The sequence below is a fragment of the Pelophylax lessonae genome (assembly GCF_965119305.1).
Source record: "Pelophylax lessonae genome assembly, chromosome: 10".
NCBI lineage: Eukaryota > Metazoa > Chordata > Amphibia > Anura > Ranidae > Pelophylax > Pelophylax lessonae.
The window spans coordinates 125,923,204-125,951,039 of record NC_138777.1 but is presented as its reverse complement, the minus strand read 5'-3'; the positions used below and the strand labels follow the sequence as shown (position 1 = coordinate 125,951,039).

General features: G+C 47.1%; 1 protein-coding gene across 1 annotated transcript in view; it reads left to right on the top strand.

Moving 5' to 3' along the window:
- The window catches only part of NUTF2 (nuclear transport factor 2), a 140,313-nt gene that overhangs the window by 21,343 nt on the left and 91,134 nt on the right, over window positions 1–27,836 (top strand). The window contains exons 2-3 of the mRNA XM_082270665.1: window positions 21,985–22,100; window positions 25,000–25,071. Coding sequence (XP_082126791.1) covers window positions 22,002–22,100; window positions 25,000–25,071 — 171 coding nt within the window. The 5' untranslated portion in view covers window positions 21,985–22,001. The remainder of the gene's footprint in view (window positions 1–21,984; window positions 22,101–24,999; window positions 25,072–27,836) is intronic.

Sequence of the window (27,836 nt, the reverse complement as noted above, 5' to 3'; positions counted from 1 at the left end):
TTATTTCTCTTTACTCACTTTGCTAGCTAGTGTTCAGGAGAATCTCCAGGTGATCTGCAAGCAATGCTGGCTAGGGCCTCACACTGGATAATCTAGATCCTTAAGGTCTCCCCAGCCTGGCCTATGAGAGTGAGCATGCTATTGTCCCACAATAGTCCTCGCCACGACTGTGCCCCTTTCCGGATCGGAACGAGCCTGCGAGCATATGCTGGGACGCAACGACCTGGAACGCCCTGAGTCGCAGCGTACCCCTCGGCTGGCAGCACCCCCACTTCGGGTGGGAGGAGGTCTGGCCAGTGCGGAGCCCACCAGGTCCATGGTATGGTGAGTAAATGTGACCCCTTTGCCCCTGGTGGCCTTGGGGGGGGGGGGGGGAGAGATGTGGGCCCTCTCCTGGGGATAATAGGATTGTACCTCCTAAAGGCTCCCCCTGGCCTGTCAGGTACCCAGATTCTGCACACGGTCTCCCTCTCCCGCCCCCACGGGGGTCTATGTAACTGGGGTGCCTGGCGTCCTTAGGGGGTGGCACCTTGTTCCTTGCTGGGTCTTGTTGTAGATCCTTGAGGCCTTCATGAGGGGGACCCTGGCCGTGGGTGCCGCCATCTTGAGTGTGGGCAATGTGTATATTTTTCCCATTGACTTGTAGGGGGCAGCCATTTTCCCTGAGCTTCCTATTAAAATGCATTAGCAACCATTTTTGAGTAGTCCTATTGGACTGCACTTAACAGCGTGACCTTTTACATCCACCCCGAGGTCACCTCCTGTGCTGCTTCTTCCTGCTGCAGGCCGTTCAGGTGGTACTGTACTGGAGTATTTGCGGGCGTAACCCTGCACACTCTGCTGTTAGTGTATATTTAAGGGGGACTCTGCAGACCACTGTGCTCGGCGGTGGGAACTGCGATCGGCGCTTCTTAAAGTGACAGTACTCAGTTTTTCTGTAACTTTGATTATGGAGTCCCAGGCTGTAATTACACCCTCAGACCCACTCTGTGCGATTCCCAGACAGTCCAGTCACGGTCGCTGGCCGCAATTTCAGCTGCTTTGGAAAGCCGGACAACTAAAGTTGATTTTGTCATGAAAAAAGGTTAATAGGCGGAAACGGCCGCTGCCTTCTCCATCTTTGGGGGAGTCCTCTAATTCAGAGGCTGATGTGGCCGCAGCGGACACCCCCCCCCCCCCCCACTTGAAGGGTTGCTGTCCTCGCAATCGGATGGTGAAGAGGACCTGTCTTCAGTTGCGGCATGGAAATGCGCTTTGGTGGAAGCCCTGATTGTTTCAGTGCGGTAAACTTTTTAAAATTGGCTGATGAGCCCATGTGGGCAGGGATGGGGGTGGCCTTTGGCTCCCGCAAGACCTAAAAGTCTGGCAAGGTTTTTCCCTGTCCCGAGACTTTTCACGATATTGAGAATGGCGGCACGTTAAGCACGTGCCAGTTGTGCCAAAACAATTTAATCGCCGGTATCCTTTTGCTGATACGGTCTCCAACCGTTGGACAGTACCCCCTAAGGTGGACCACCCTGTTTCCAGGTTGAACAAATCTACCATTGTGCCTATGGAAGATTCCCTTGTTTTTATGGAACCAGACAGGCAGGTGGAATCCCTTTCCCGCCATCTTCACGTGTTGGCGGGTTCCATTTTGAAACTGGTCTTTGTGTCTGTTTAGGTATCAGACAGTTACGGAATGGATTAGGGTTCTGAAAGGAACGTGTGTGTGTGTGTGTGTGTATGTGTATGTATGTATGTATATATATATATATATATATATATATATATATATATATATATATATATATATATATATATATATATGTGTGTGTATATACAGTACAGACCAAAAGTTTGGACACCTTCTCATTCAAAGAGTTCCCAGAGATGCTTAGCACTTGGCCCTTTTGCCTTCACTCTGCGGTCCAGCTCACCCCAAACCATCTCGATTGGGTTCAGGTCCGGTGACTGTGGAGGCCAGGTCATCTGGCGCAGCGCCCCATCACTCTCCTTGGTCAAATAGCCCTTACACAGCCTGGAGGTGTGTTTGGGGTCATTGTCCTGTTGAAAAATAAATGATGGTCCAACTAAACGCAAACCTGATGGAATAGCATGCCACTGCTGCAAGATGCTGTGGTAGCCATGCTGGTTCAGTATGCCTTCAATTTTGAATAAATCCCCAACAGTGTCACCAGCAAAGCACCCCAACACCATCACACCTCCTCTTCCATGCTTCACGGTGGGAACCAGGCATGTAGAGTCCATCCGTTCACCTTTTCTGCGTTGCACAAAGACACAGTGGTTGGAACCAAAGATCTCAAATTTGGACTCATCAGACCAAAGCACAGATTTCCACTGGTCTAATGTCCATTCCTTGTGTTCTTTAGCACAAACAAGTCTCTTCTGCTTGTTGCCTTTCTTTAGCAGTGGTTTCCTAGCAGATATTCTACCATGAAAGCCTGATTCACACAGTCTCCTCACACAGTCTCCTCTTAACAGTTGCTCTAGAGATGTGTCTGCTGCTGGAACTCCGTGTGCCATTGACCTGGTCTCTATACTGAGCTGCTGTTGACCTGCGATTTCTGAGGCTGGTGACTCGGATGAACTTATCCTCCGCAGCAGAGGTGACTCTTGGTCTTCCTTTCCTGGGGCGGTCTGCATGTGAGCCAGTTTCTTTGTAGCCCTTGATGGTTTTTGTGACTGCACTTGGGGACACTTTCAAAGTTTTCCCAATTTTTCAGACTGACTGACCTTCATTTCTTAAAGTAATGATGGCCACTCGTTTTCCTGTACTTGGCTGCTTTTTTCTTGCCATAATACAAATTCAAACAGTCTATTCAGTAGGACTATCAGCTGTGTATCCACCTGACTTCTGCACAACACAACTGATGGTCCCAACCCCATTTATAAGGCAAGAAATCACACTTATTAAACCTGACAGGGCACACCTGTGAAGTGAAAACCATTTCAGGTGACTACCTCTTGAAGTGTGACTCTACAATTTTCATAGTCATGAAAAATAAAGAAAACTTTGAGGTGTGTCCAAACTTTTGGTCTGTAATATATATATAATTTTTTTTTTTTTGCAGCTATTAAACGCCTATGCCACTTTGAGCTCCTAAAAGCTCTGTGTGCATGAGGCCATAGAATAACATGGATGGGCGTTCTGCAGCTGCAAAAAAATGTCTGACGCTGCTAACAGCAGCTGCAAAAACGTCCTGTGTGCATGGGGCCTAAGAATCAAGGACATGCTGTTTTAAGATCATGAGAGGGGAGGTGACTCGAGATTGCGTTTTTTTTAGCTCTAGCAAGGTATGAAAACAGGATTAAAAGTAACAACATTTTTGCCCGGAGTTCTACTTTTAAGTGTTACCCCAACATTTCATATTCCTGATATTTGCCTGCTGTACCATGTAATTGTATGGAAAAGTCTCCCATTTTGTTTTGCTTCCTTTATGTGAAATCCCTGATGTTTTTGCCAGTCCTTTTTGCCTTTCTATTAACTGACCACACTAAACAGGAGGACGCACCATGGTCAGTTTTCTAGCTATGTTGGGAACTCAGCTTCAGCTTTCCTCCAGTGCTTAGACTTGTCCAGACATGCACCCGTTGTACAGCCTTTGGGAAGATCAGTGTGGTGTTGCTTCTCCTACCCCCAGCCCTTTTTCAGCCGTGAACAGAGGGAATGTAATCACTTACAAAAAAGGGGGAAAAAAGGTATTTATAATGGTGTTGTTTTTTTTTTTTTTTTTTTTTCAATATATACACACAGATGTTTTGTCTTCTGATTTATTTTTTAATCCCTTCATGCCCAAGCCTTTTTCTGACATTTTGTTGCTAGGAAATTGCTTGGAACCCTCAAACTTTATATATACACTGTTGAAAAAACATTAAAAGAACACTTTGAAAACTCATCAGATCTCAATGGAGAAAAATATCATGCTGGATATCTGTACTGGTATGGACTGGGTAATGTTAGGAATGAAAGGATGCCACATAGTTTGATGGAAATTAATATTCTCAACCTACAGAGGGCTGAATTCAAAGACACCCCCAAAAATCAAAGTGAAATAATCATGCAGCAGGCTAGTTCATTTTGCTGAAATTTCATTGCAGCAACCCAAATTTGGTACTCAGTAGTTTGTATGGCCCCCACGTGCTTGTATGCATGCCTTACGTTGGGGCATGCTCCTAGTGAGACGGGGTCCTGGGGTATTTCCTCCCAGATCTGGACCAGGGCATCACTGAGCTCTTGAACAGACTAGGGTGCCAGCTGGCGGTGTCCGATAGACCGAAACATAATGTCCCAGAGGTGTTTCATTGGATTTAGGTCAGGTGAGCATGGGGGGCCATTTAATGTCACATGTGCTAGGGGTGAACCTGCTCATCTGTGAAAAGCAAAGGGTTCCAGTATTGGACCTGTCAATTCTGGTGTTCAGTGGCAAATGCCAATCGAGCTCCACGGTGCCAGGCAGTGAGCACAGGGCCAACTAGAGAACGTCTGCCCCTCAGGCCACCCTAATGAAGTCTGTTTCTAATTGTTTAGTTAGAGACAGTCACACCAGTGACCTGCTGGAGATAATTTTGTAGGGCACTGGCACTGCTCATCCTGTTCCTCCTTGTACAAAGGAGCAGATATCGGTCCTGTTGATGGGTTAAGGACCTTCTACAGCCATGTCCACCTCTCCTGGAATAACTGCCAGTCTCCTTGAATCTCCTCCATGCTCTTGAGACTGAGCTAGGAGACACGGCAAACCTGGCAATGGCACATATTGATGTGCCATCCTGGAGGAGTTTGACTGCTTGTAAAACCTCTATAGGGTCCAGGTATCGCCTCATTCTACCAGTAGTGACCCTAGCCAAATGCAAAACTCGTGAAAAACTGTCAGAAAATATTAGTGATGAAAAACATTCAGTGGTCTCTACCTGTAAAACCATTCCTGTTTTTGGAGGTCGTCTCATTATTGCCCTTCTAGTGCACCTGTTAGTTTCATGAACACCAACAACCCCCCCGATCAGTATCCCAGGCATTTACTTGACGCTGTACTCTGATTAAAAATTCTTCCTTACATTTTTTTGAGCTGTGTATGTGTGTATTGTTAATATCTCTGCAATATTTTGTCACATTGTATTTGCACAGCGGTCTTTCAAATGCCTTTTTTAGAAATACACTTTTATGAATTAAAAGTAACAAACAGTATAGTTAGCCCAATCTTTGTATAATGTGAAAGATCTTAAGAGCCGGTTCACACTGATGCGGATGCGCTGATCACATGTAATGTCGGAGCGCACTGCTCCTTCATTACATGCGATCGGCTGTGCGGTGCGAGTTAAGCCATACACTCTGTATGGCTAAATTCGCACTGCACCCGCAGCAAACACGCACAGGACCCTTTTTGGCAGCCACTTGTGCGATCCGATCCTGTGCGAACTATAAGATCGCACTACGATATGCGATCAAACTGGGGGTGTCGTTAAGATTACATTGACACCCCCAGCGTATCGCATATGGCAGTGTGAACTGCCGGGGGTGCGTTTGCGATGCGGGAACAGGCTGCAAATTCGCAGCCTTCCCGCATCGCATAAGTGTGAACCGGGGCTAAAACTGAGTAGATACCCCACATGTCCTGTTTTAAAATTGCGCACACTCGTGAAATGGAGACAAACTACGGTACTTAAAAATCTCCATAGGTGACGCTTTAGAAAATTTTAACGGTTACATGTTTAGAATTAGAGATAGTTTTGTGCTAGAATTAAAAGACCTTTGCACTTCAAAGTTTTAAAGAGGTTGTAAACTCCATTAAAATTTTTAATTTTTTTTTCCAACGGGAAAGAGAAACACACAATAAGCTAGTATGCATCGCATACTAGCTCATTATGAAATACCTTAGAACGAGCCCGCGCCGTGACGCCTGCTTACCTGTATGACGGGCGACATGTTCAGTCGCCTGTCTAAAAGGATCGCGGCATCCGGCCATCTGATTGGCCGGACCCGCGATTACGTCACTCCCGCGCATGCCGACGGTCACGGCACGGGGCTCTGAAGGAACGCCACCAGCGGTCGTTCCTTCAGAGCGCATACGCCAGTGACGTCACTGGCTTCATGTAAGGTAAATATCTCCTAAACGGTACATGTTTGGGAGATATTTACAGTACCTATAGGTAAGCCTTATCATAGGCTTACCTATAGGTAAGAGTTACATAGTTACATAGTTACATAGTAGGCGAGGTTGAATAAAGACAATAGTCCATCCAGTTCAACCTGTGTAGGTGTGTGTGACTGTAATCATCTAACATAGCCCTCAATCTCCTGATCCTTGAGATGTAAGTCTAAGAGTCTTTTGAAAGTCACCATACTACCCGCAGAGTTGCAGAGGAGGGTTTACTTCCTCTTTAAAAACTCCAAGTTTGGTTGTTTTTGAATACGGTTTTGTTTTTTTCTCGGCTTACAGACCTACAGCACTGCTTGCAGCTGGCCAGGTCCGTACACTGTACGGTCCTAATTTCTCCCCCTGCTATAAGCTCATGGTCCCTTAAATGACCATGAATTTATAACCGAATTGTTCAGCACACTATGCCTAACAATTCTATAATTCTGATCAGCGGATTACAATTCGGTGATCTGATCGGTTATTAGCCTAAAATGTGACTGACCCCCTTTAACCCAGTCCCCTGCAGCTACCTTTAGAAGCTGGCATCCCTCCATTGCTGCTTCCCATCGGCTTCAGCTACTGCTGGGTAATAGGGGGGATTACAGAATGTTTCCCCCCTGTACCGACCCCTGCAGCATCCCTCCCTTTTACTCCTGCAGCTGTTGACTGGCACTGAGTCCAGCTAGTTGTCATACTGAGCGAGGGGGCTTGGTAAACGTGTTGTCACTGTAGTGCAGTGAACCAAGGCAGCCATCGCTGCCACTGGCTCCTGTGTCCACTGATTGCTCAGCTGATCCTAGTAAACCAGGAGTTTACAATGTGTCAGACTGACAGTTTATCAATGTCCCTATACAGACTCCTTTAGGTCCCTTTCCCTGTCTCAAGAAAAGATATGGGGGGTTTGTTCAGACCTCTATCTCACCCAAAAAAAAAACAAAAATTTTGTAAAAAAAAAAGAAAAAAAAGACATGGAGATCCTGACTCTGTCAAGCGGATCTGTGCTGATTCCCCCCCCCCCCCTCCCTGCGCGGAGCAGGCGGATGACAGGTCCACGTCTCCTCCGCTGATTCAGAACGGACACAGCCCACTGTTCTCTATGGGGCGGTCAGATGGATATCGACCACCTGTCCATTTCCATCCGATCTGCTAGATGGATACGGAATGGGATCCCCTCCTGTCTGTTTTTAGTGGACCAGATAAGATGCAGTTGGGTGTTAACAGACACGTCCATTTTAATCAGCCTCTCCATAGAAAACAATGTGTGGTCCAATTGGGCCCAATTGAAAAATGGACAGGCAGGCTCGATTGATCTGCTTTTGTGAAAGAGGCATAAGGCTAGGGATCGACCGATTATCGGCAAAGCCGATATATCGGGGTCCAATATATCGGAATCTGTCCCTGAGGTTACTGATGTTGCAGATATTTCGGTAAAGTGCTTGTACCGGAGTGATGCCTCCGGTACAATAATTTTTTAATGTACGAAAATATCGGCTAATATCTGCTGATACCAATATGCGATGACTAAAATATCGGTATCAGCAATAAAAAAAAAGATATCGGTCGATCACTACCGAAGGCCTATTTCACACCAGGCATACACAGCGTACCTTTACATGGATGCACAGGTGTTCCATGCATCTCTGTGCAGGCAGTGCCATTGATTTAATTTGGGATGTAGAAACTGCACGAACAGACGTTGCTCTCAATTTGACATCCATGTAGGTCCGTGTGCATGTCCCTGAGCTCACACTGTCTGCGTTCGGGGTCGTGCACCCACACTGATGTCAGATTGGTAACAGCAGCCATGCATGTGCAACCGTTGCATCCCAATTGACATAAATGGGCACTGCCTGTACAGGGATGCTTAGAACACCTGTGCATCCCTGGTGCAGGTAAACATGGCCCTCCATGGGCGTATTTTTTTTTTTTTTTTTTTTGATCTTCAACAGGTCCTGTGCGTTTAGAAAATGTCTGGTGCAAGGGTTGGTTCACACTGGTGTAATGACAGACATGGCATAAGTTTCGCACCGCATTACTGTGCAGATCCTATTCATTGACTGTGGGATGCAAATTCAGCCATACTAACTGTATGGCTGAATTTGCATCGCATATGAACCAAACTCGTGCAGGACCCTTTTTTTTTTTCATGCCCATGCGATTAGATCCCTGTCCGAAATCAGTTTGCACTGTGAACTGCAAACCGATCTGGGGGGTGTCATTAACTTTGTCTTGACACATGCAGCAGTTTGAACTGCCTGCAATTCAGGTGCGATGTGGTAATCCACACTGTATTCGCAGGGTTTCCCGCATTGCACCAATGTGAACCGAGCCTTAGGGGTCTCTTGAAATTCTGAAAGCTGTAAGTGAGCAATTGTAACCTGGATTTTTAGATTAAATTATTTTTATTTACAGTTTTTCATACATTGTTTTCACTAATTCACAACGGTGCAGTTTAAAATGTACAAATATTTGTTATTGACTCAATACAGTTTTAACATTTTACATTTTGTTGGAATTTTGTACGTTTTGCCATTGATAAATCCACTATTAATGATTTTAGTCTATTTTTAACAAAAATATTGATTTGGTATACATTTGGGCTAATATTGTGGGGCCTTAAAAAATCATTAGCACCTTCTTTTTACTCTACAGGTCATGTGCCTTTAGAAAATATATGGTTTGGGGAGTCTTAAACTCTGAAAGCTGTAAGGGAATAATGAAAACCTTTTGCTTTTTTGAGAAGTTTGGATATTTCCATTTTCTCTATCGTTCATTGACGGACGCAGTTCCTGATGCATATCAGTAGGTTTATACTGCCCCCTACAGGAGTAGGACAATAAGCAGAAAAAAAGTTCTGGCTACGCCTATGGGCAGTCCCGGAGGGTACACCTTCTCTCTTCCTGCATAGGATGTCAGTTTTAATCTGCTTAGTCCGCAATAAGGACCTAGTTAATGGGATCTCTGGTCCTGGCATTAGTGTTTTTTTTATGTAGATAGTTTTTATTAGCTAGCTTTTTTTTTTTTTCTCCTGATTTTTTTCCTGTGAGATCTACAAGCAACTATGCCAGATCTGGGGGGATGGACAGGATGTTTAGATCCAGTGGTCACCCCAGCTGGCCAGCGCGCGCAGACCCTAGCCCCGCCCTGGGTCGGCTGCGACATAGTCCCACTGGACAGGGACTGGCCCCGCGAGTTAAACGTCTCGCAAGGTCGCACACAACAGGGTCTAGGCCTGTGTCGCAGCGTTCCTATTTTGCAGATAGCTCCCCCCTACTTCGGCAGAGAGGGGTCCTGTCAGGAGATGGTGCCTGTGTTCCTGGTATGGTGAGAAAATGTTCGCCTCTCTTCCCTGGCGGATTTTGGGGTGGACATGGGCCCCCCTCTGGGATGGTCGTACCCTCCTATTCCTGGGTTCCCCTCTGTCCTGTTGTGCAACCCACCTCCCCTCACGCGTGGGATTGTTTGGGCCTACCTGAGGTTGGGACCATGTTCTCAGGCCACATGGGGGGTCTGGAGGTGCGCCGCTGGTGGCACTCGGCCGATCGCACGCGGGGTCTCACGGGGGAAGAGTACTTTTCTTCCACATTCTAACAAGGTAAGGGCCCTCGTCGCAAAAGGGTGTCCCTCCGTTTTGGCTAACAAACAGTTTCTTCATCCCTCGGGGACAGTTGATGAGGGGAAGTCCTTCAAGACTTCCTTGGGTGGCTCCAAGCGACCCTGGTCTGGCAAGCAAGATTGTTTTTTTTCCAGGCCTGCGGACAAGGCCTATTCGGCCTGAAGGTGCGTCCTCATCCGTATATGGGGTGGGGGGTCGCCTTTGCTGGTTCTCTGATCTGCAGCTGGCCTGGATCCCAGACAGCTGGGTTCAGGTGGTCATGCGATCCTGTTGCAAGATTATCGATCTGTTTCCCTGGTAAGGTTTTCCCTTACAATGTACGGCTGTCCCCGGATCGCTTCCTGGCGCTCTATGGGGCAGTACAGGATCTGGTTCAACAAGGCTGGACCTAATGGCCCTGGATGGTTCAGTGCGATCAAAAATCCAAGATTCTTTCAGTTCGTAAGATGGTGGCTTCCCTACATCAGGGGGATTCCTGGCCTCCATAGACATCAAAGATGCCTACCGTCACGTCCCGTTATGTGCAGGACCACCAATGGGTTCTCTGTCGTGGGACAGGATCACTATCGGTTTGTTGCGTTACATTTTGGTCTCGCCTCTGCTCCTTCAGGTCTTCACAAAGGTGTTGCCTCTGGTTTTGGCTCTGTTGGAACAGTGGGGTGCATTGGTCCTGTGTTCCTGGCCAATCTGCTTCTCCGTGTGGAGTCCCCTACGGTGCTGATGACGAATTTGGAAGTCACCATGTGAGCTCCGGAAGACTTCGTGTGGGTTTTGAACCTTCAGAAGTCATCCCTGGTCCCTTCCATGAGACTGGACTATCTGGGCCTGACTTTGGGACTCGTCCTCAGTCAGGGTGTTTCTCCCTCCGAAGAAACTCTTAACTTCTGCGGTTAAATTGTTGCTGTCCTGCACATGGTCGTCCCTTCGAACCTGCATGCAAGTTCTGGGACTGATGGTGTCGTCTTTTGATGCAGTCCCTTTTGCTCAATCCATCTCGGGGATCCTCAAGAAGGCAATCCTCACATGGTACTAGAATTCAAACTCTCTGGACATTCGGATCCAGCTGAGCCAGGTGATCAGGTAGTCCCTGATCTAGTGGCTTTGGTCCCCGATTTCCCAAGCAGGAAATCCTTCCTCCCCTTATACTGGACAATTGTCACCATGGATGCAAGCCTGTCCAGGTGGAGAGGAGTCCACGGCAGGTTCTCTGATCCTCCTGGGTCCATGCTCCCTGAACAATGTCCTGGAGCTGAGAGCGATCCAGCTTTCCCTAGTTCACTGGACCGGGCACCTGTCACTGTCCAGTGCACATTTAATCGGACTATGCCACGACCGTTGCTTGGGTCATTCACCAAGGGGCACCAAGGGTGTCCTTGCAGCCTTGGAAGTGACAGGCATTCTTTGTTGGGCAGAGCGCCTTGTTCCAGCTCTGTCAATGGGGAGTTGATCAAAAATCGGCCTTGAGTACTGTCAGGGGTCAGATTTCGGCCTTGGCAATTTTCTTCCAGAGGCTGTTAGCCACCCAATCCCTGGTGCGTACGTTTTGTCCAGGGGGTGCGACACTTGGCTCGTCTGGATCTGTCCTTCCTTCCGAAGGTGGTTTCCAGTTTCCGCTTAAATAAGGACATTGTGTTGCCTTCCTTCTGTCCTAAGCCTAAGCATCCTAAGGAATTTGCGCTGCATACTTTGGCTGCAGTTCGGGCAATCAGGGTGTACTTGGCGACTGAGTCTTTTCGAAAGTCTGATCGCTCTTAGTTTTCACAGATGGACCGAAGAAAGTGCTGCCTGCGTCTTCTGCTGCGACTTTCCAGATGGATCAGACAGATGGTTGTGCAGGCTTATTCTATTCTATTCTGTTAAGGCTAACTACTCGGGCGCTTAGTGCTTCCTGGGCTTTTCGCCATCAGGCATCTGTGGTTCAGGTTTGCAAGGCGGCTACCTGGTCGTCTGTTCATACCTTCACAAAATTTTATAAAGTGGATGTGCTGGCATCTGCAGATGCTGCTTTTGGCTGCTGTTTAAGGGGTTTTTTTTTTATCACCCTTGAGGGTGTTTTTTAAGGTTTTTTTCAGGTTGGTCTCATCTTGTTGTTCTGATGAGTCCTATGTTGCCTGGTTGGATGTGGTTCAGCCTTGGGGAATTGTTTTCTGCTGTTCCCACCTCATGTTTTATGGCACTGCTTTGGGATGTCCCTACTGTTAAGAAGAACAGAGACTGCTGTGTCAGTCAATGAATGATAGAGAAAATTGGATTTTTGTCTTACCGTAAAATCCTTTTCTCTGAGGTTCATTGATGGACGCAGTACCCGCCCCCTTTTTTTTGAGTTGGGTTGGTATTGTTTTCTGACACTGCTTTGATATAAAACTGACATCCCATGCAGGAAGAGAGGGTGTACCCTCCCTGAGACTGCCCATAGGCGTAGCCAGAACTTTTTTTTCTGCCTAGTGTCCTATTCCTATAGGGGGCAGTATAACCCTACTGTTATGAAGTCCGTCAATGAACTTCCGAGAGAGGGATTTTACGGTAATACAAAAATCGCTTGCTAAAAAAAGAAACTAGGACCTTGCATAGTGCGTTCACGGGAAAGCAGGTAGGGGCCACCCTAGAAAACTGTTTTGCCAATCGCCTGACCGTCGCTGTTTTTAATTACATTTTTTTTTAAATGATTGTGAAGTCCTTTTGGCCAATGGCGCCGCTGCTATGTCTCAGCCAATCAGGAGAAATAGTCCCAGAAGGCAGAGGGACTCGTGGACATCACTGGATAAAGATAGGGCTCAGGAAAGTATGAGGGGGCTGTTTAACACAGAAGGCTTTTTATCTTAATGCATAGAATGCATTAAGATAAACTTTCTGCCTTTACAGCTTCCTTTAAGCTTTAATACTATGTCTACTTGATATTCTATAGCCACCATTAAAACTAGTGAGCTGTTAACTTTTTAGTATCAGTGCCACTTTTTTTTTTTCCCTGTAGATTTTAGTAGGTGCTCTTGCTTCTTGCTGATAATGCAAGCTACTTTGCTTAACCACTTCGACTGCCCGCCGCAGTTTTACGTTAGTATTTTGACGTTAAATACCAGTGTCATAGCAACAGATAGCTGCCATAACCCTGGTATTTTCTTACAGGGCGGGCGGTCGTCTTTGACATAAAAGTGGTCCCAGCGGCAAATCGGTGGGGGGACTCCCGAGGTCGATCTGTTTGCCTCTTGCCTCAACAAGAAGGTTCAGAGATTCGTAGCCAGGTCTTGAGATCTCTGGCCGACGCCACAGACGCTCTGGTGGCTCCTTGGGGTCAGTAACGGCTAATTTATGCCTTTTCCCCCCTTGAAACTCCTGCCGAGGTTTCTGCGCAGGATAGAGCTGGAAGGTATTCCTGTCATTCTGTTGGCTCTGGACTGGCCTCGCCGGTCTTTGTACACAGACCTAGTAAGGTTGGTCGCCGATTCCCCCTGGAGACTTCCTCTCAGGGAAGATCTGCTGTCTCAAGGTCTTGGATCTTCCATCCTGCTTTAGTCGCTGGCTTTAATGGCATGTCAAGAGATGGAGGTCTTTCTGACTCTGTGACTCCTACGCTATTGAAGGCTAGGAAGTCTCCTTCTAGGAAGCTATATCATCATTTCCCTGGAGAAGAGACGCCTGAGAGGGGACATGATAGCAATTTACAAATACCTCAACGGGGATCTCAGCATAGAAAAAAAACTTTCTCTTACGTCCTCCGACAGTCGCCGCCTCTTCATATTCGTCACATATGGGGTATTAGACTTTGCTCCGAAGGAGTAGCTAGGCAACAGAATATGTTAACATTAAAGCTTTTAACATATCCCACCCTCAAGGGGTGGTCCCCTCAGTCAATACCCTCCTACTTCCTGCAACCATATCTCAGTTTCAATGTCTAGCTTGTCAGGAGTGGCTGGCTCTCTCTGTGCTGGGGCTTTGTGCCCCAGACTCTTTCTTCTTTTTTGATTTTTTGTTTGAGTTTTCTCTCTACCTTTACTTAGCTGTTCTTTTTGTCAGCGTTAGTTCTTCGGATGAAGAGGATCATGCGGGCTGGGTCTCGGGCTGATCCCCCTGGTCGCAGGTCGTGGGTCAGTGGCTTCCCAGCCTGCCATCGAGCGTTCAGCCAGGTAACGCTCCTGGCACAGTGAACGACCCATCCCTGTTCGGTGCAGGGATGATTGGTGAGGTGGCTACCTCACTGGACGCTGTGCAGTTTCTTAACCCCCATTCTGTGCGTCTTGTATGCGACTCTCCCTGCCTCATGTGCAGCGGCTTGTTCGCCTGTGCGGGTCCCCCACGCCATTGTGAGGTAAGTGTATCTATGTGGGGACCTGTCTGTCTGGGGGGGTGTCAGTCTGGGACTGTGTAACCTGCCTCTGTTCACACTGTTTGTCTCCCTATCACTCGGCTGCATGCTGTGGGCTGCAGGGGGGGGGGGAGCTGTGTGACACTGTGTGTGTCAGCCTTGTCAGTGTGAGAAGCTGTGTGCTGTGGGGCATGTTTTGGGCATGTTTGGGCACTATACAGCGATCGCTGCGGCGATCTAACATGTTTTTTTATACGTGGATGACGTGTGCATTACTGTACTGTGGAGCGGCGGTTTCGGCGCCAAACGGCACCATTTTGCCTACACTCGCTCCGGCCGCATGTTCTACATGCATGGCGGCCATTTTCTTGTAGCCTCCCATAGGCTTTCATAGAGCGCCCTGGCAGCATCACTTCCTCTTCTCCAGGAACACCGATCGAGGCAGCGGCGAGGGTCTCCTCAGGTTATATCCTTCTTATCCATTGCCTGTGTCAGTTTTATTGTCCCTGTGGGGGTCTCATTGTGCTTGTGTGTGGTGCGGTGGGCTGCGCTCGCCGCGCTTGTTAAAGGGGCAGTTAACCCTTTATTATCCGGCATTTGTAATAGGGGCAATGGATTCTCAGGAGGGCAAATTTCCTACCGCCTTGGTGGAAAGCCAGGGGACCGCTGTTTCCCCCCCAGGGGGGGATTTAGCCACTATTGTGGCTGGCCTTGCTGCTCAGGTGCAGATGCTGGTGGCTGCTCAATCTACTAAAAGACCCAGAGTTTCTCTTTCCTCTGATTCTGAGGGTGAAGGTGATGGGGCTGTTATGGCGGGGGCCTCCTTATCGGGGTCCCGCTCCTCCCTGGATCTAGTGGGGTCCGAGGTGGAGGCTGAAGTTGAAGGGGTTGATAATTCTCCCCCTGGCTCGCCTGAAGAGCTTGCAATCATGGATGAATTGATTGCTTCCATAAAACAAACGCTGCGTTTGCAGGATGAAGTGTGTCCCCCCGCTGCCTTGGCGGCTTATGGGACGCAGAGAAAACGCAGGACGCCGCAGGTTTTTCCCTGCAATGATGATTTTCAGCGCTCTGTTAAGGAACAATGGCGCAATCTACGCAAACCTTTTACTGTACCAAGTAGGTTCAAGCTGCGTTATCCTTTCTCGCCTTCCACTGATGAAAGGTGGTGTGTGCCACCCCCAGTGGATCACGCAATTGCGGTTTTAAACAAATCCACTGCGATTCCTGCTGAGGATTCCCCTGTGTTCCGTGATGCCACGGATAGGAGATTGGAGTCTCTTGCCCGTCATACTTATTCTGTTACGGGTTCTATGCTTAAGGCTCTGTTTGCCTCTCTCATGGCGGCCCAGGCGGTCGCAAGTTGGACGCAGATGCTTAGGCGCGTCCTAGTGGCCGATTCGGCCTCGCCGGCGACCCTGGATATGGTGGATCAAATCCACCAGGGTGTCATGTATCTGTGTGATGCGGACTTGGACCTAGTCCCGTTGGCTGCACGTGTGCACAGCGTGGCGGTGTTGTCTCGCCGCCTGGTTTGGTTGAAATGTTGGTCGGTGGACCAGTCTTCACGTAAGACCTTAGCCAATCTGCCTTATGATGGGTCTCGCCTTTTTGGGGAGTCCTTGGATGTGTTGATTAAGGGGATCACCGGAGGTAAGAGCACTCTCTTGCCCCATTTCCCCAAGGCTAAGGGGGCTTCTGGGAAGAAGCATGCTAATTTTCAGCCCCCTCAGGGGTCTTTTCGTGCCTTTCGGTCGCACTACAAGGGCAAACCGTTCAAGGGACAAGGCTCTCAGAAGAAGCCCTGGTCTGGATAACAGAAGTCCGGTCAATCCGGATCCGCAGCCCATAACAGTGCGGTCTGAAGGGGCCCCCTCACCCAGTTTTGGGGTGGGGGGACGCTTGCTCGGTTTTCTTCAACCCTGGTTGGCCCGCGTGCGGGACAGATGGGTTCAGGAGATCATTCGATCTGGTTACAAGATCGAGTTTCTCTCTCGGCCGGAGAGCAGATTTTTTCCCTCAAATCTTCAACTGTCTCCAGAGCGTTTACGGGACCTGCACCTGGCGGTGCGGGACCTGAGGGCTCAGGGAGTGGTAGTTCCGGTGCCTCATCGGGACAGATTTCGGGGGTTTTATTCCAATCTGTTCACCGTGCCCAGAAAGGAGGGCAAGGTTCGTCCAATTCTGGACTTGAAGGCTCTGAACCGCTCTGTGCAGGTTCGCAAGTTCCGCATGGAATCCCTGCGGTCGGTGGTGGCTGCCCTGGTTCCGGGGGAATTCATGGCCTCCATCGATTTGAAGGATGCGTATCTTCACATCCCCATTTTCGAGGGTCACCAGAGGTACCTTCGATTTGCCATTGCGGAGGATCACTACCAGTTCGTGGCGTTGCCTTTTGGTCTCGCCTCGGCTCCGCGGGTCTTCACCAAGGTGCTTGCACCGGTTCTGGCATTATTGAGGGCCCAGGGCATTTCTGTCCTGGGGTATCTGGACGACATTCTGGTTCGGTCTGCGACCAGCCAGGGTCTGGAGAAGGACCCGTCTGTCACGATGCAAACTCTGCAGGAGTTTGGTTGGACGATAAATTTTCCAAAGTCGACACTGAGTCCGTCGGTTCGTCTTCCCTACCTGGGAATGATTCTGGACTCGGTGCAGGCGAAGGTCTTCCTGCCGGAAGACAAACTCAGGACTCTTCAGGAGGAAGTCGGGTCCCTCAGGGACGTTCCGCACTCGTCTCTGCGGACGTGCATGAGATGTCTGGGATTGATGGTCTCGGCCTTCGAGGCGATTCCCTTCGCCCAGTTTCACACGCGGGGTCTCCAAGCGGAGATCCTGTCCATGTGGGAGGGGCGACCTCAATCTCTGGATCTTCAAATCTCGTTGAGTCATCGCACCAGAAGAGACCTTCTGTGGTGGCTCCAGTCCCCGATGGTGTCCGGGGGCAAGTCGTTTCGTCCTATCTCGTGGACGGTAATCACCACGGATGCCAGCCTGTCGGGCTGGGGTGGTGTTCTGGGCGTTCTGTCCGCCCAGGGGACTTGGTTGGAGGGGGAGTCCTCCCTTCCGATCAACATTCTGGAATTGCGTGCGATAAATCTGTCTTCATCGCTGGACGGACCGGCTGCAGGGCTGCCCGGTTCGGGTGCAGACGGACAATGCCACGGCGGTGGCCTACATCAACCACCAAGGGGGCACCAGGAGTGCCCGAGCGGCTCGAGAAGTGGCCGACATTCTGTCTTGGGCCGAGACTCATGTCCCGGCGATAACGGTGGTTCACATTCCGGGGGTGGAGAACTGGCAGGCGGACTATCTGAGTCGCCAGACCCTGGATCAGGGGGAATGGTCTCTCCACCCGGCTGTCTTCCAGATGTTGTGCGCGAAGTGGGGTCTTCCAGATGTGGACCTGTTCGCGTCTCGTCTCAACAACAAGGTGAGAAGGTTCGTGGCAAGGACGCGCGACCCTCGGGCAGACGCGTCGGACGCGTTAGTGGCCCCGTGGCCCCGTGGCATCAGTACAGGCTGATGTACGCGTTTCCACCGATTCAGTTGCTGTCCAGGTTCCTTCGCAGGTTACACTCGGAATGCAGCACGGTGATTCTTGTGGCACCGGACTGGCCTCGCCGGTCCTGGTACGCAGACCTCGTGAATCTGGCGGTCGACGCCCCGTGGCGTCTGCCTCTTCGAGACGATCTCCTGTCTCAAGGACCGATATACCTTCCTGCTTTACAGTCGCTGGCTTTGACAGCCTGGCTGTTGAGACCGAGGTCCTGAAGGAGAAGGGTCTCTCCCCAGAGGTCGTTCATACCTTGATCAACGCGAGGAAGTCTTCCTCGGGGAAGGTTTATTACCGTACTTGGAAGGCCTATTTTGCCTGGTGTGAGTCCCAGGGGGTTTTCACCCCGCACGTACTCGGTTTCCCGAGTGCTGTCCTTCCTTCAAACGGGTGTCGATCAGCGTTTGGCGCTGGTTACGATAAAGGGTCAGGTGTCTGCGCTGGCCGTTCTGTTTCAACGTCCCGTGGCTTCCAACTCCTTGGTTGGCACTTTTGTTCAGGGAGTGCGGCATCTGGTTCCTCCTAGGAGGGATCCTCTGCCCCCTTGGGACTTGAATCTCGTTCTATCTGTTACAACGTGCTCCTTTTGAACAGATCAGGGAGATCTCGTTGTCTATGTTGTCCAAAAAGGTCGCCTTTTTGGTTGCGATCACTTCGGCTCGCAGAGTGTCGGAGTTGGCGGCTTTGTCCTGCAAGTCTCCGTCTCTGGTTGTTCATTTGGATAAGGTGGTCTTGCGACCTAATCCTTCTTTTCTTCCGAAGCGAGTTTCGGAATTCCATCTTAATGAGGATATTGTCTTGCCTTCGCTGTGCGCGAAGCCTAAACATCCAAAGGAGGTGAGATTACATTCTTTGGATGTTGTTCGGGCGATAAGGGTTTGCCTTAAATCGACTGAGTCTTTTCGAAAGACTGACTCGTTGTTTGTTCTTCCAGAGGGTCCTCGGAAGGGCATGGCGGCAACGGCCTCTACCGTCGCCAAATGGATCAGGCAGACCATTGAACAGGCCTATGCTTTGCAGGGGAAGGTTCCCCCTGTGCCTGTGAAGGCGCACTCTACTAGATCTCGGAGTACGTCTTGGGCCTGTCGTCATGGGGCTTCTGTAGCCCAGGTGTGTAAGGCGGCGACCTGGTCGACCATGCACACTTTCACAAAATTCTACAAAGTAGATGTTCAGGCATCGGCGGATGCTTCCTTTGGCCGCAAGGTTCTTAGTGCGGAAATTCCCTAGGGTCCCTTGTTGGGGACCTCTGGCTGTTGGGATAAGTTTTTTTATCCCCTGGTTATTTGTCTTTTCCTGGGTTGTTGCTCCTGTTGAGCAATTATTTTTCCTGTAGCCCAGCTGGTTTCCTTCCTTTGGTAAGGTTCCTTTCTTTGATGCGGAGACTGCGTTGCCTTTCGGCGCAGATGCGTTTCCCACCCCTCATGTTTGCACTGCTTTGGGACGTCCCCATATGTGACGAATATGAAGAGGCGGCGACTGTCGGAGGACGTAAGAGAAAACGGAATTTTTGTAAAATCTTACCTGTAAAATTCCTTTCTCTGAGTCCTCCGACAGTCGCCGCCCCCGCCCCTCTTTTGGGGTTTGGTTGTATACTCTACTGCTATTCCACTGAAACTGAGATATGGTTGCAGGAAGTAGGAGGGTATTGACTGAGGGGACCACCCCTTGAGGGTGGGATATGTTAAAAGCTTTAATGTTAACATATTCTGTTGCCTAGCTACTCCTTCGGAGCAAAGTCTAATACCCCATATGTGACGAATATGAAGAGGCGGCGACTGTCGGAGGACTCAGAGAAAGGAATTTTACAGGTAAGAATTTACAAAAATTCCGTTATTCAGTCACAAGGATTGCATGAGGACGTGAGGTCATACAATGTAAATACAGGAGAAGCATTTCAACATCAGGCAATGCAGGGGGTTCTTTTACTGTTAAGGCTACAAGATTGTTGAATTCTCTGCCACAAGAGGTAGTTTCTGCGGGAAGTATGGCTACTTTCAAAAGACTCTTGGACATACATCTCAAGAATCAGAACATTAAGGGGTATGAGAAATGGTTACAGCCACACACACCTACACAGGTTGAACTGGATGGACTATAGTCTTATTCAACCTCAACTGCTATGTAACTATGTATGTGGAAATCATATATTTCATGGTGTGAATCACTGAAGGTGCACCCTTGCTTGTTTTCGATTGCTAGGGTCTTGTTCTTTCTGCAGAAAGGAGTTTAACAGCGGTTGGATTTGAGCACTATCCAATTCCAAGTGTCGGCTTTGGCTATACATTTCCAACGCCCGTTAGCTAAGCATGCTTTGGTTCGTACATTTATACAGGGAGTGCACCATATGGCTCCTTCAAGAAGGTCCCCGCTACTGCCGTGGGATCTCAATTTGGTATTTGTTCCTCAAAGGCCTCCTTTTGAGAATATTCGGGTCATTTCTCTGCTTTCGTTGTCCCAGAAGGTTACCTTTTTAGTAGCTATCACTTCCGCTCGCAGAGTATCTGAACTGGCGGCGTTGTCCTGCCGCTCACCTTCCCTGGTGATACACAGAGATAAAGTGGTACTTAAACCTAATCAGTAGTTTCTTCCTAAGGTTGTTTCTGATTTTCATCTGAATGAAAATTGTTGCCTTCACTCTGCCCTTAGCCCAAACATTTTAAGGAATTTGCGTTGCACTCTTTGGATGTGGTTCGGGGGATTTGGGCAATCAGGGTCTATTTGGAGACCACTGAGTTTTTTAGAAAATCGGATGCTCTTTTTGATCGTTACCCGAAGGATCTCGTAAGGGATTGGCTGCGTTTGTTGCGACTATATCCAGATGGATCTGGCAGACGGTAGTTCAGGCTTATTCACTGAAGGGTTAGGTTCCTACTTCCGGGTGAAGGTGAGTTCTTTGAGAGCGCTGAGTGCCTCTTGGGCTTTTCGCCATTAGGCGTCGGTGCTTCCAAGTTTGCAAGGCGGAAACTTGGTCATTTAACAAAATTCTAGTTTAACTAGTTCTAGTTAAGTAGATGTGTTGACATCTTCGGGTTCTTCCTTTGGCTGCAAGGTTTTGTAGGCTGCTGTCTACCTGCCTAGTGCCTATTCCTGATAGGAGGAGCATAACCCTACAGTCTCTGACTAGATGGAGCTGCATCTGTCGAACGTCAGAGAAGGATTTTATGGTAAGTTCTTACAAAAATCAATTTTTTTTTTTTTTTTGCTTTTTAAGGGTAGATGTGAGATCTGAGGTCTAAAGGGCCTGTCCTGCTTATTGATCAAAAACGATTTTTTAAAGGCACGGTGTAAAAATAAAAAGTAAAGTGAAAATTTAAAGCACCCTGTCCTTCCGCGCTCGTGCTCAGAAGCGAATGCATGCGCAAATTGCGCACACATATGTAAACTGTGTTCAAACCACACATGAGGTATATCTCCCTGATCATTAGAGCGAGAGCAATAAGCAATAATTCTAGCCCTAGACCACCTCTGTAACTCTAAACTGGTAACCTTTAGAAATTTTTAAAGCACCGCCTATGAAGATTAAGTACCATTGTTTGTCGGCATTCCACGACCGTGCGCAGTTGTGAAGCATGACCTGTTGGGTTTCTATTTACTTGGCGCAACATTATCTAATAATGTTATAGAAAAATATTGAGTTAACTTTACAGTTTTATTTTGAATTAAAAAAGTGTATTTTTTTTACCTCCCCCCCCCCCCCCCCCCCAAAAAAAAAAAAAATGCCTTTCTAAGGCCGCTGCGCAAATATGGTGTGAAATAAAGTATTGCAACTATCTCCATTTTATTCTCTAGGGTTTCTGCTAAAAAGTAAATATCTTATGTTTGGACGTTCTAAGTAATTTTCTAGCAAAAGATACTGATTTTAACTTGTAAACAACAAGTGTCAAATAGGTCTGGTGCTTGAGTGGTTCTAAAGTCAAGACATGTTTTTTTTTTTTACGAGAAATTTTCCAGCAGCAATATTGCCCCCTAAATACTTGCCTCACGTGAGATCCAATGCTCTGTCGGTCTGAAGCGGCTCTCTCCCTGCATTCACAGAACAGCAGCAAGCACGATCCATTGGCTACTACTGCTGTCAATCAAATCCTGTAAACATGGATACCAACATGGGACAAACTGCTTTGTGCGTGTCGGATGCACACAGCCTTCACATAGCACATCTGTGGTTTGCTATGGTGGCAAAACTAAAGAGGAGCAGCTGAGAGCGCCAGCGGTGGATTTCAGAATGGGAGGTTCAGCGGTGTTCTGTGTAATTCAAATGTGCAGTGTAGGTTCATATATTATAGTATAGTATAATCTAATGTGTGGTATATAAATGATATAAAAATATTTTTATAACTGCTTTAACTGTAGATTTGACCTTGTATTCTCTTTGCAGATCTGTAAGCATTCACAATGGATGACAAGCGGCTTTGGGAACACATTGGTTGCAGCTTTGTTCAACATTATTACCGCCTGTTTGACAGTGATAGGACACAATTAAAATCTATATATGTGAGTATCTTTGATCCTTTTGCACTCTGACCTTTTCCCCCCCCCCATTTTTAACACCTTTAAATGTACAAAGTTAGTAAAGTTGAAACAAGGTACTGATAATATATATATACACTACAAATTGCGTTATACACAAAAATGTGAGTTCTCTGAATCGTAAACCTGCTTTTTATCTCTAATGCAGAACACCCTTACAAGGCATGGTCCAAATTTCTGTTCTCTGGGTCTACTGTATGTTATGCTGTTTCTTGTATTAGTAGTCAGTTGAGTAAGAGGTGTTCTCTATCCAAACCATCAGTTCTTGAACGTTTTTCCTTGCCTGACTGTTGCCAAATTTGGAAAAGCATATTTTTTGTAGCCTTTTGTGTTTTTTCTGTATCATGTAAGTAAATACTTGGGCTTGTATATTTTCATTTTTCTTTGACATTGTTTTGCAGTGTTACTGTAATATGTTGATTGTTGGGGATGCACCGACACCATTTTTATTTTTTTAAGATCGTGTACAAGTATTCACCAATACCAATTACTGATACCTATTTTAGTGCCATGTGACAGTTTTTTTTTTTTTTTTTAGATTAATGAAAAATGTATTACTGAAGATTAGTATGAGGGGTGGAGGGTAGATGGAAGGTGCTGGAAAAGGAGAAAGCTCCCGCACAGGGGAGGAGTAGAGGGAAGAGGACAGTGTCGGAGGGGACCCTGGCTAGAGCCCTCTGTACGGATCAGAGCTGTGCAGAATTTTCTGTGGTAGAAAATTGGCAGGCGTATTACCTCAGTCGGCAGAAGTAGGATCAGGGAGAATGGCCTATCCACCAGGAGGTGTTTCATCAACTGTGTCTCTGGGAGAATCCCGATGTGAACCTGTTGGCCTCTCGTCTCAACAGGAAGATTCAGAGGTACGTAGCAAGGTCATCGGGATCCCCTGGCCGACGACACGGACACTGTTGTAGCTCCTTGGAGCCAATATTGTCTTATGTACGCATTTCCTCCGCTGACTCTTCTGACGAGACTTCTGCGAAGGATCGAGGCAGAAGGGATTCTAGTCATCCTAGTTGCATCAGACTGGCCTCGCAGGTCCTGGTACGCAGACCTAGTATGGCTCGTCGCCGATGTCCCTTGGAGACTCTCAGAGAAGATCGATTAACTCGAGGACTGATCTTCCATCCTGCTTTAAAGTCGCTGGCTTTGACGGTCTCGCTATTGAAAGCCAGGTGTTGAGGGATAGAGGTGTGTCTGAATCGGTGATTCCTACGTTGTTAAAAGATAGAAAATCTACTTCTAGGAAGCTTTATCAAGCCTGGAGGGCATGCATTACTTGGGAGAGTCCCACTGGGTTTTCCCGTTCCTTCTCGGTGTCTCGTGTCTTGGAGTTTCTCCAAAGAGGTGTAGATCAGCGTTTTGGCTTTGGGTACCATCAAAGGCAAGATATTGGCCCTGGCGATTTTTTTCTTTCAATGCCCGTTGGCCACAAATTTCTTGGTTCCAACCGTTTATTCAGGGGGTTCGCCACCTGACTCTCCCTGCGAGGTCTCTGTTGCCTCTGTGGGACTTCAATTTGGTGCCTTCGGTTCTTCAGAAACTGCCCTTTGAAAATATCTGTGAGATTCCTCTGCTCACTTTGACACGGTAGCGTTTTTGGTGACGATCACTTCTGCACACAGGACGACGGAGCTGGCTCTGTTGTCCTGTTGTTCACCTTCCTGTTTCGTACCTGTCAGTCGTTCCTTCCTGAAGTAGTCTCTGGTGTCCATTTAAATGAAGACATTGTGTTGCCTTCCGTGTCCTAAGCCTAAGCATCCAAAATAGATTGCCCAAACCACATGCAAATAATGTAAGGCAATCGGTGTACCTGGGGAGTCCGAGTCGTTCTAGCAATCGGATTCTTTGTCCTTACGGATGGACCCCGGAAGGGGATAGCCACATCTGCTGCGACCGTTTCCAGATGGATCAGATACAGTAGTGCAGGCCTATTCCATTAAGAGTCAGGATCCTCCTTTTCCTGTTAGGCGCATTCTACGAGGGCGCTTAGTGCCTCTTAAGCCTTCTGTCATCAGGTGCCTCTGATGCAGATATGCCAGGCGGCCACATGGTCGTCTGTGCACGCTTTTACAAAATTTTTATACGGTAGATGTGTTGGCATCTGCGGATACTTCTCATAGCCACAAGGTTTTTGCAGGCCACTGTTGGAGGGGTTTAGTCCTTTTTCAGGGTGTATTTGTTATTTTTGTCAGGTGAGCTCCGATTGTTCCTGGTTGGCTGTTTAGCCTTTGGGAAGTGCTTTTTCTTACTGCTTTGGGACGTCCCATTGGTCAAGGAGATCTAGAGCTGTGTCAGTCAGTGAACGAAAGACAAAATTGGACTTTTGTCTTACCATAAAATCCTTTTCTCTGATGTTCATTGATGGACATAGCCCCCTCTCCTCTATTGAGTTGGGTTTTATGTTCTTCTGACACTGCTTGTTACAAACCTGCAGTCCTATAGCAGTAAGTGGGTGTATACCCCCTGGGATTGCCCTATAGGCGTGGTCACATTTTTTTTTTTCTGCTTAGTGTTCTACTCCTTTGGAGAGCAGCGTAAACCCATTGGTCAAAAAGATATTGAGCGGTGTCCGTCAATGATCAGAGAAAAGGATTTTACAGTAAGACAGAAATCCAATTTTTAACAAGGTCTTTTCATTTCAAAAATTGGCACTCACGGGATGATTTTTTTTTTTTTTTTTTTTTTCATTCACATGAAAAAAATTCACCATCAGTCAAACCACATTATAAACAGTCCATGTTGAAACTTTCTTAGGTCTCATGTTTCCCTAATGTTGTTCAAACTTGTGTATATGTAATTTCTATGTTTTTTTTTATTTTTTTTGTTGTATATTTTCTTTAAATATTTTTTTTTCCTGCAGACTGATGCTTCATGTCTGACTTGGGAAGGACAGCAATATCAAGGGAAGGAAGCAATTATTGAAAAATTATCAGTAAGTGTTTTGCATGTATGTATGTGTATGTATGTATATATATATATATATATATATATATATATATATATATATATATATATATATATATATATATATATATATATATATATAAATTTTTTTTTAAATACCTGACTACCTTGCATTTCTTGTATCCATTATATGTCCAACTGTAATTCATACTGTGCTGAAAAGTTCACATTTCCTCAAAGGACAGCTATGGGACATGTATTCATTGGCACTGACTGCATCTCCAGTACACTGTGTGGCTGTAAACCCTAAATATGTTTGTTATATCGTTCATTGAGGAACACGGTTCATTTAGGAAACCAATTGGCGTACATTAGCCTGCAGGGGGAGTAAGCTACATGAAACATAATAGATCAGTCTTAAGTGCAAGCACAACCTAATGAATGGTTTCTGGCAACATTCTGCAGAGTTATAGCACAAACAAATGTAGCAAGTTCTCAGAAAAAAAAAACAACTTTTTTTTTTTTCCCCCCCTAACCTCATGTATTATAGTGTAGTAAGATGGGACATGGGTTCCCTAGTATTTACCCTTTGCTCCTTGGCTACTCTAGCCTCTGGCAGTGAAGCAAGGAAGCACTATGTGGCAGTGTTGGACAACATTCTGGCCAAGCTAATGTCTTAAAAAAAAAAAAATTTGGCCCTTTTAAGGCCGTTGGGTGGAAGTGACGTCGCTCCGGTCCTCCAAGGGCCGAGTCAAGTGGGGGCCATCTTGCCCTCACTCTATTTCCTTCCCATCAGCGGAGCCGATTAGATCTTTTGTCCCACTACTGGCGGCTCCGGTAAGCGGGGAAAACGACCGGGAAGCTGCTGGAGGGTCTGGGCACCCCTCCCACCGCTCATAAAAGTGATCCTGTGGTGAATCAGGCGCTTGAAACACTTTTATGCCAAAGCGGACCGCCCGACTTGTAAGAAAATACCAAGGGTTATGGCAGCTATCTGTTACCATGACCTCAGTATTTAACGTCAAAGTAGCGACGTAAAGTAGTCACTGTGTGCAATCCGGAAGTGGTTAAGAACCCTTACATATATCGAGTAGTGACTAGTTTGACTAGCATTTGTTGCTACACAGAAATTGCCTATCTTCCCACATAAGTTGTATCTGTTTATCTTCAGCCCTATCTCATCTTTGAAAAGTGGGTAGTGATCTGCAGTATCAACCTGCTGAGCCTCCCTGAGGAGAGCTCTGACCCTGTTTGAAGGTAAGGGACTCCTCACAGTACAAGGCAACATGCACATCTGTGGATGTAAATTGCAGACTGCTTGAGCCCGCTGTCTCCTAAAAACGGGTCACAGTGATCCACAGGAGAAATAAAGCCAAATGAGCTTTCACTGTACCTCTCCTTTAAGGGACACAGGCTTTTAACAGTGATTTAAGTACAGTACACCGTATTGGACATGGACAAACACTGTAAAGACAGCCTAGATAACTCCTACTCCTATCATGCTTCAGTTTTTTTGCAAGTGTCTTAGGAGAGAGAGCTTTTTCTTCTGACAGAAGCAAATCCTTTTTGATTTTCTAAATTTTCTTTCTTCTGATAAGCTTCTTCAGTTGATGCAGAGCCAGAAGGGGCTTCTTGGCACAGGGCTCGGCTAAAGGTGCTCACCTCAATACTTTTGTTTTGTCTGCCACAGAGCACATGCCTTCATTTGATGCTCCTGATGTCAGCTATGCACAAAGTTACCAGGTTGGGTTCTCCTAAAGTTTTGTTAAATCCACAACAGTAAACTCAGTCATTATATGCAGTAAAGCATGCTTGTTAAACTCACTGTTGAACCCAAGTGGTTAATCCTCTGCATTGTTTAAAAAGGCTGTGTGATCCTCTCTCTGATCCTCCTCTTCCACTGTCCCTTAATTATTTCCTTATAATACAGAGCTCGGGGACAAGCTGCACATGCTCAGTTTTGGCGTGCATTGCTAGAGAGTTTCTTTTTTCTTTGGGAGAGTGCATGTGATCAGCACAGGGCCAATCAACATTGTCCAGACAGTGTCGGGGAGAATGAAAACTTCTCCTTACTTTACTAGGAACTGATACAAGTCACAAGGCTGCTGTATACTGCTGATGAGAAAAGGTATTTAGCAGTTTATATTTACTAAAATAATTGCATTTCCATGTTTTGTGGGAGACCAGATATAGTAAATGCAGGTTCTGGGTTTAGTACCACTTTAAAAGTCCCCAGATTAACCAGTTACGGTCTGTCCACTGTATATACGTCATTAATTTGACTATAAAAACCGCGGGTCTGCCATAACCCCGGTATTTTTTGTTTTATGCATTAGGCCATCCGCTTTCGCATAAGTGGTCTCGGCAGCAGATTATCCACCGGATCACTTTTATAGGCAGCAATATCCCCTACCTCCCGCTGCTTCCTGGTAGTTCCCCCGCTTACCAGAGCTATCAGTAAAGGTGGAAACTATGCAATCCCCTGGAGTGATGTGCAGAAAGTCGAGTGAGGGCAAGATGGCCCCCACTCGACTCTATGGCCTTAAAGCACCAGAGCGACGTCTGACTTCACTTCTGCTCAACGGCCCTAAAGGACCATTTTTTTTTTTTTTTAGGCCTGGTCCTTTAAATTGGTTGTAAACCCACTTAATAAAAAATCAGGCAATCTCCTGGCTTTCATAAGTGTCTTGTACGTGTGCTTTTATTAAAAATATTTTTAGGTTAACAAACACAAGAAGTGGTTAAAGTGGTTCTAAAGAAGAATGCATTCTATGCATTAGGATAAAAACCTTA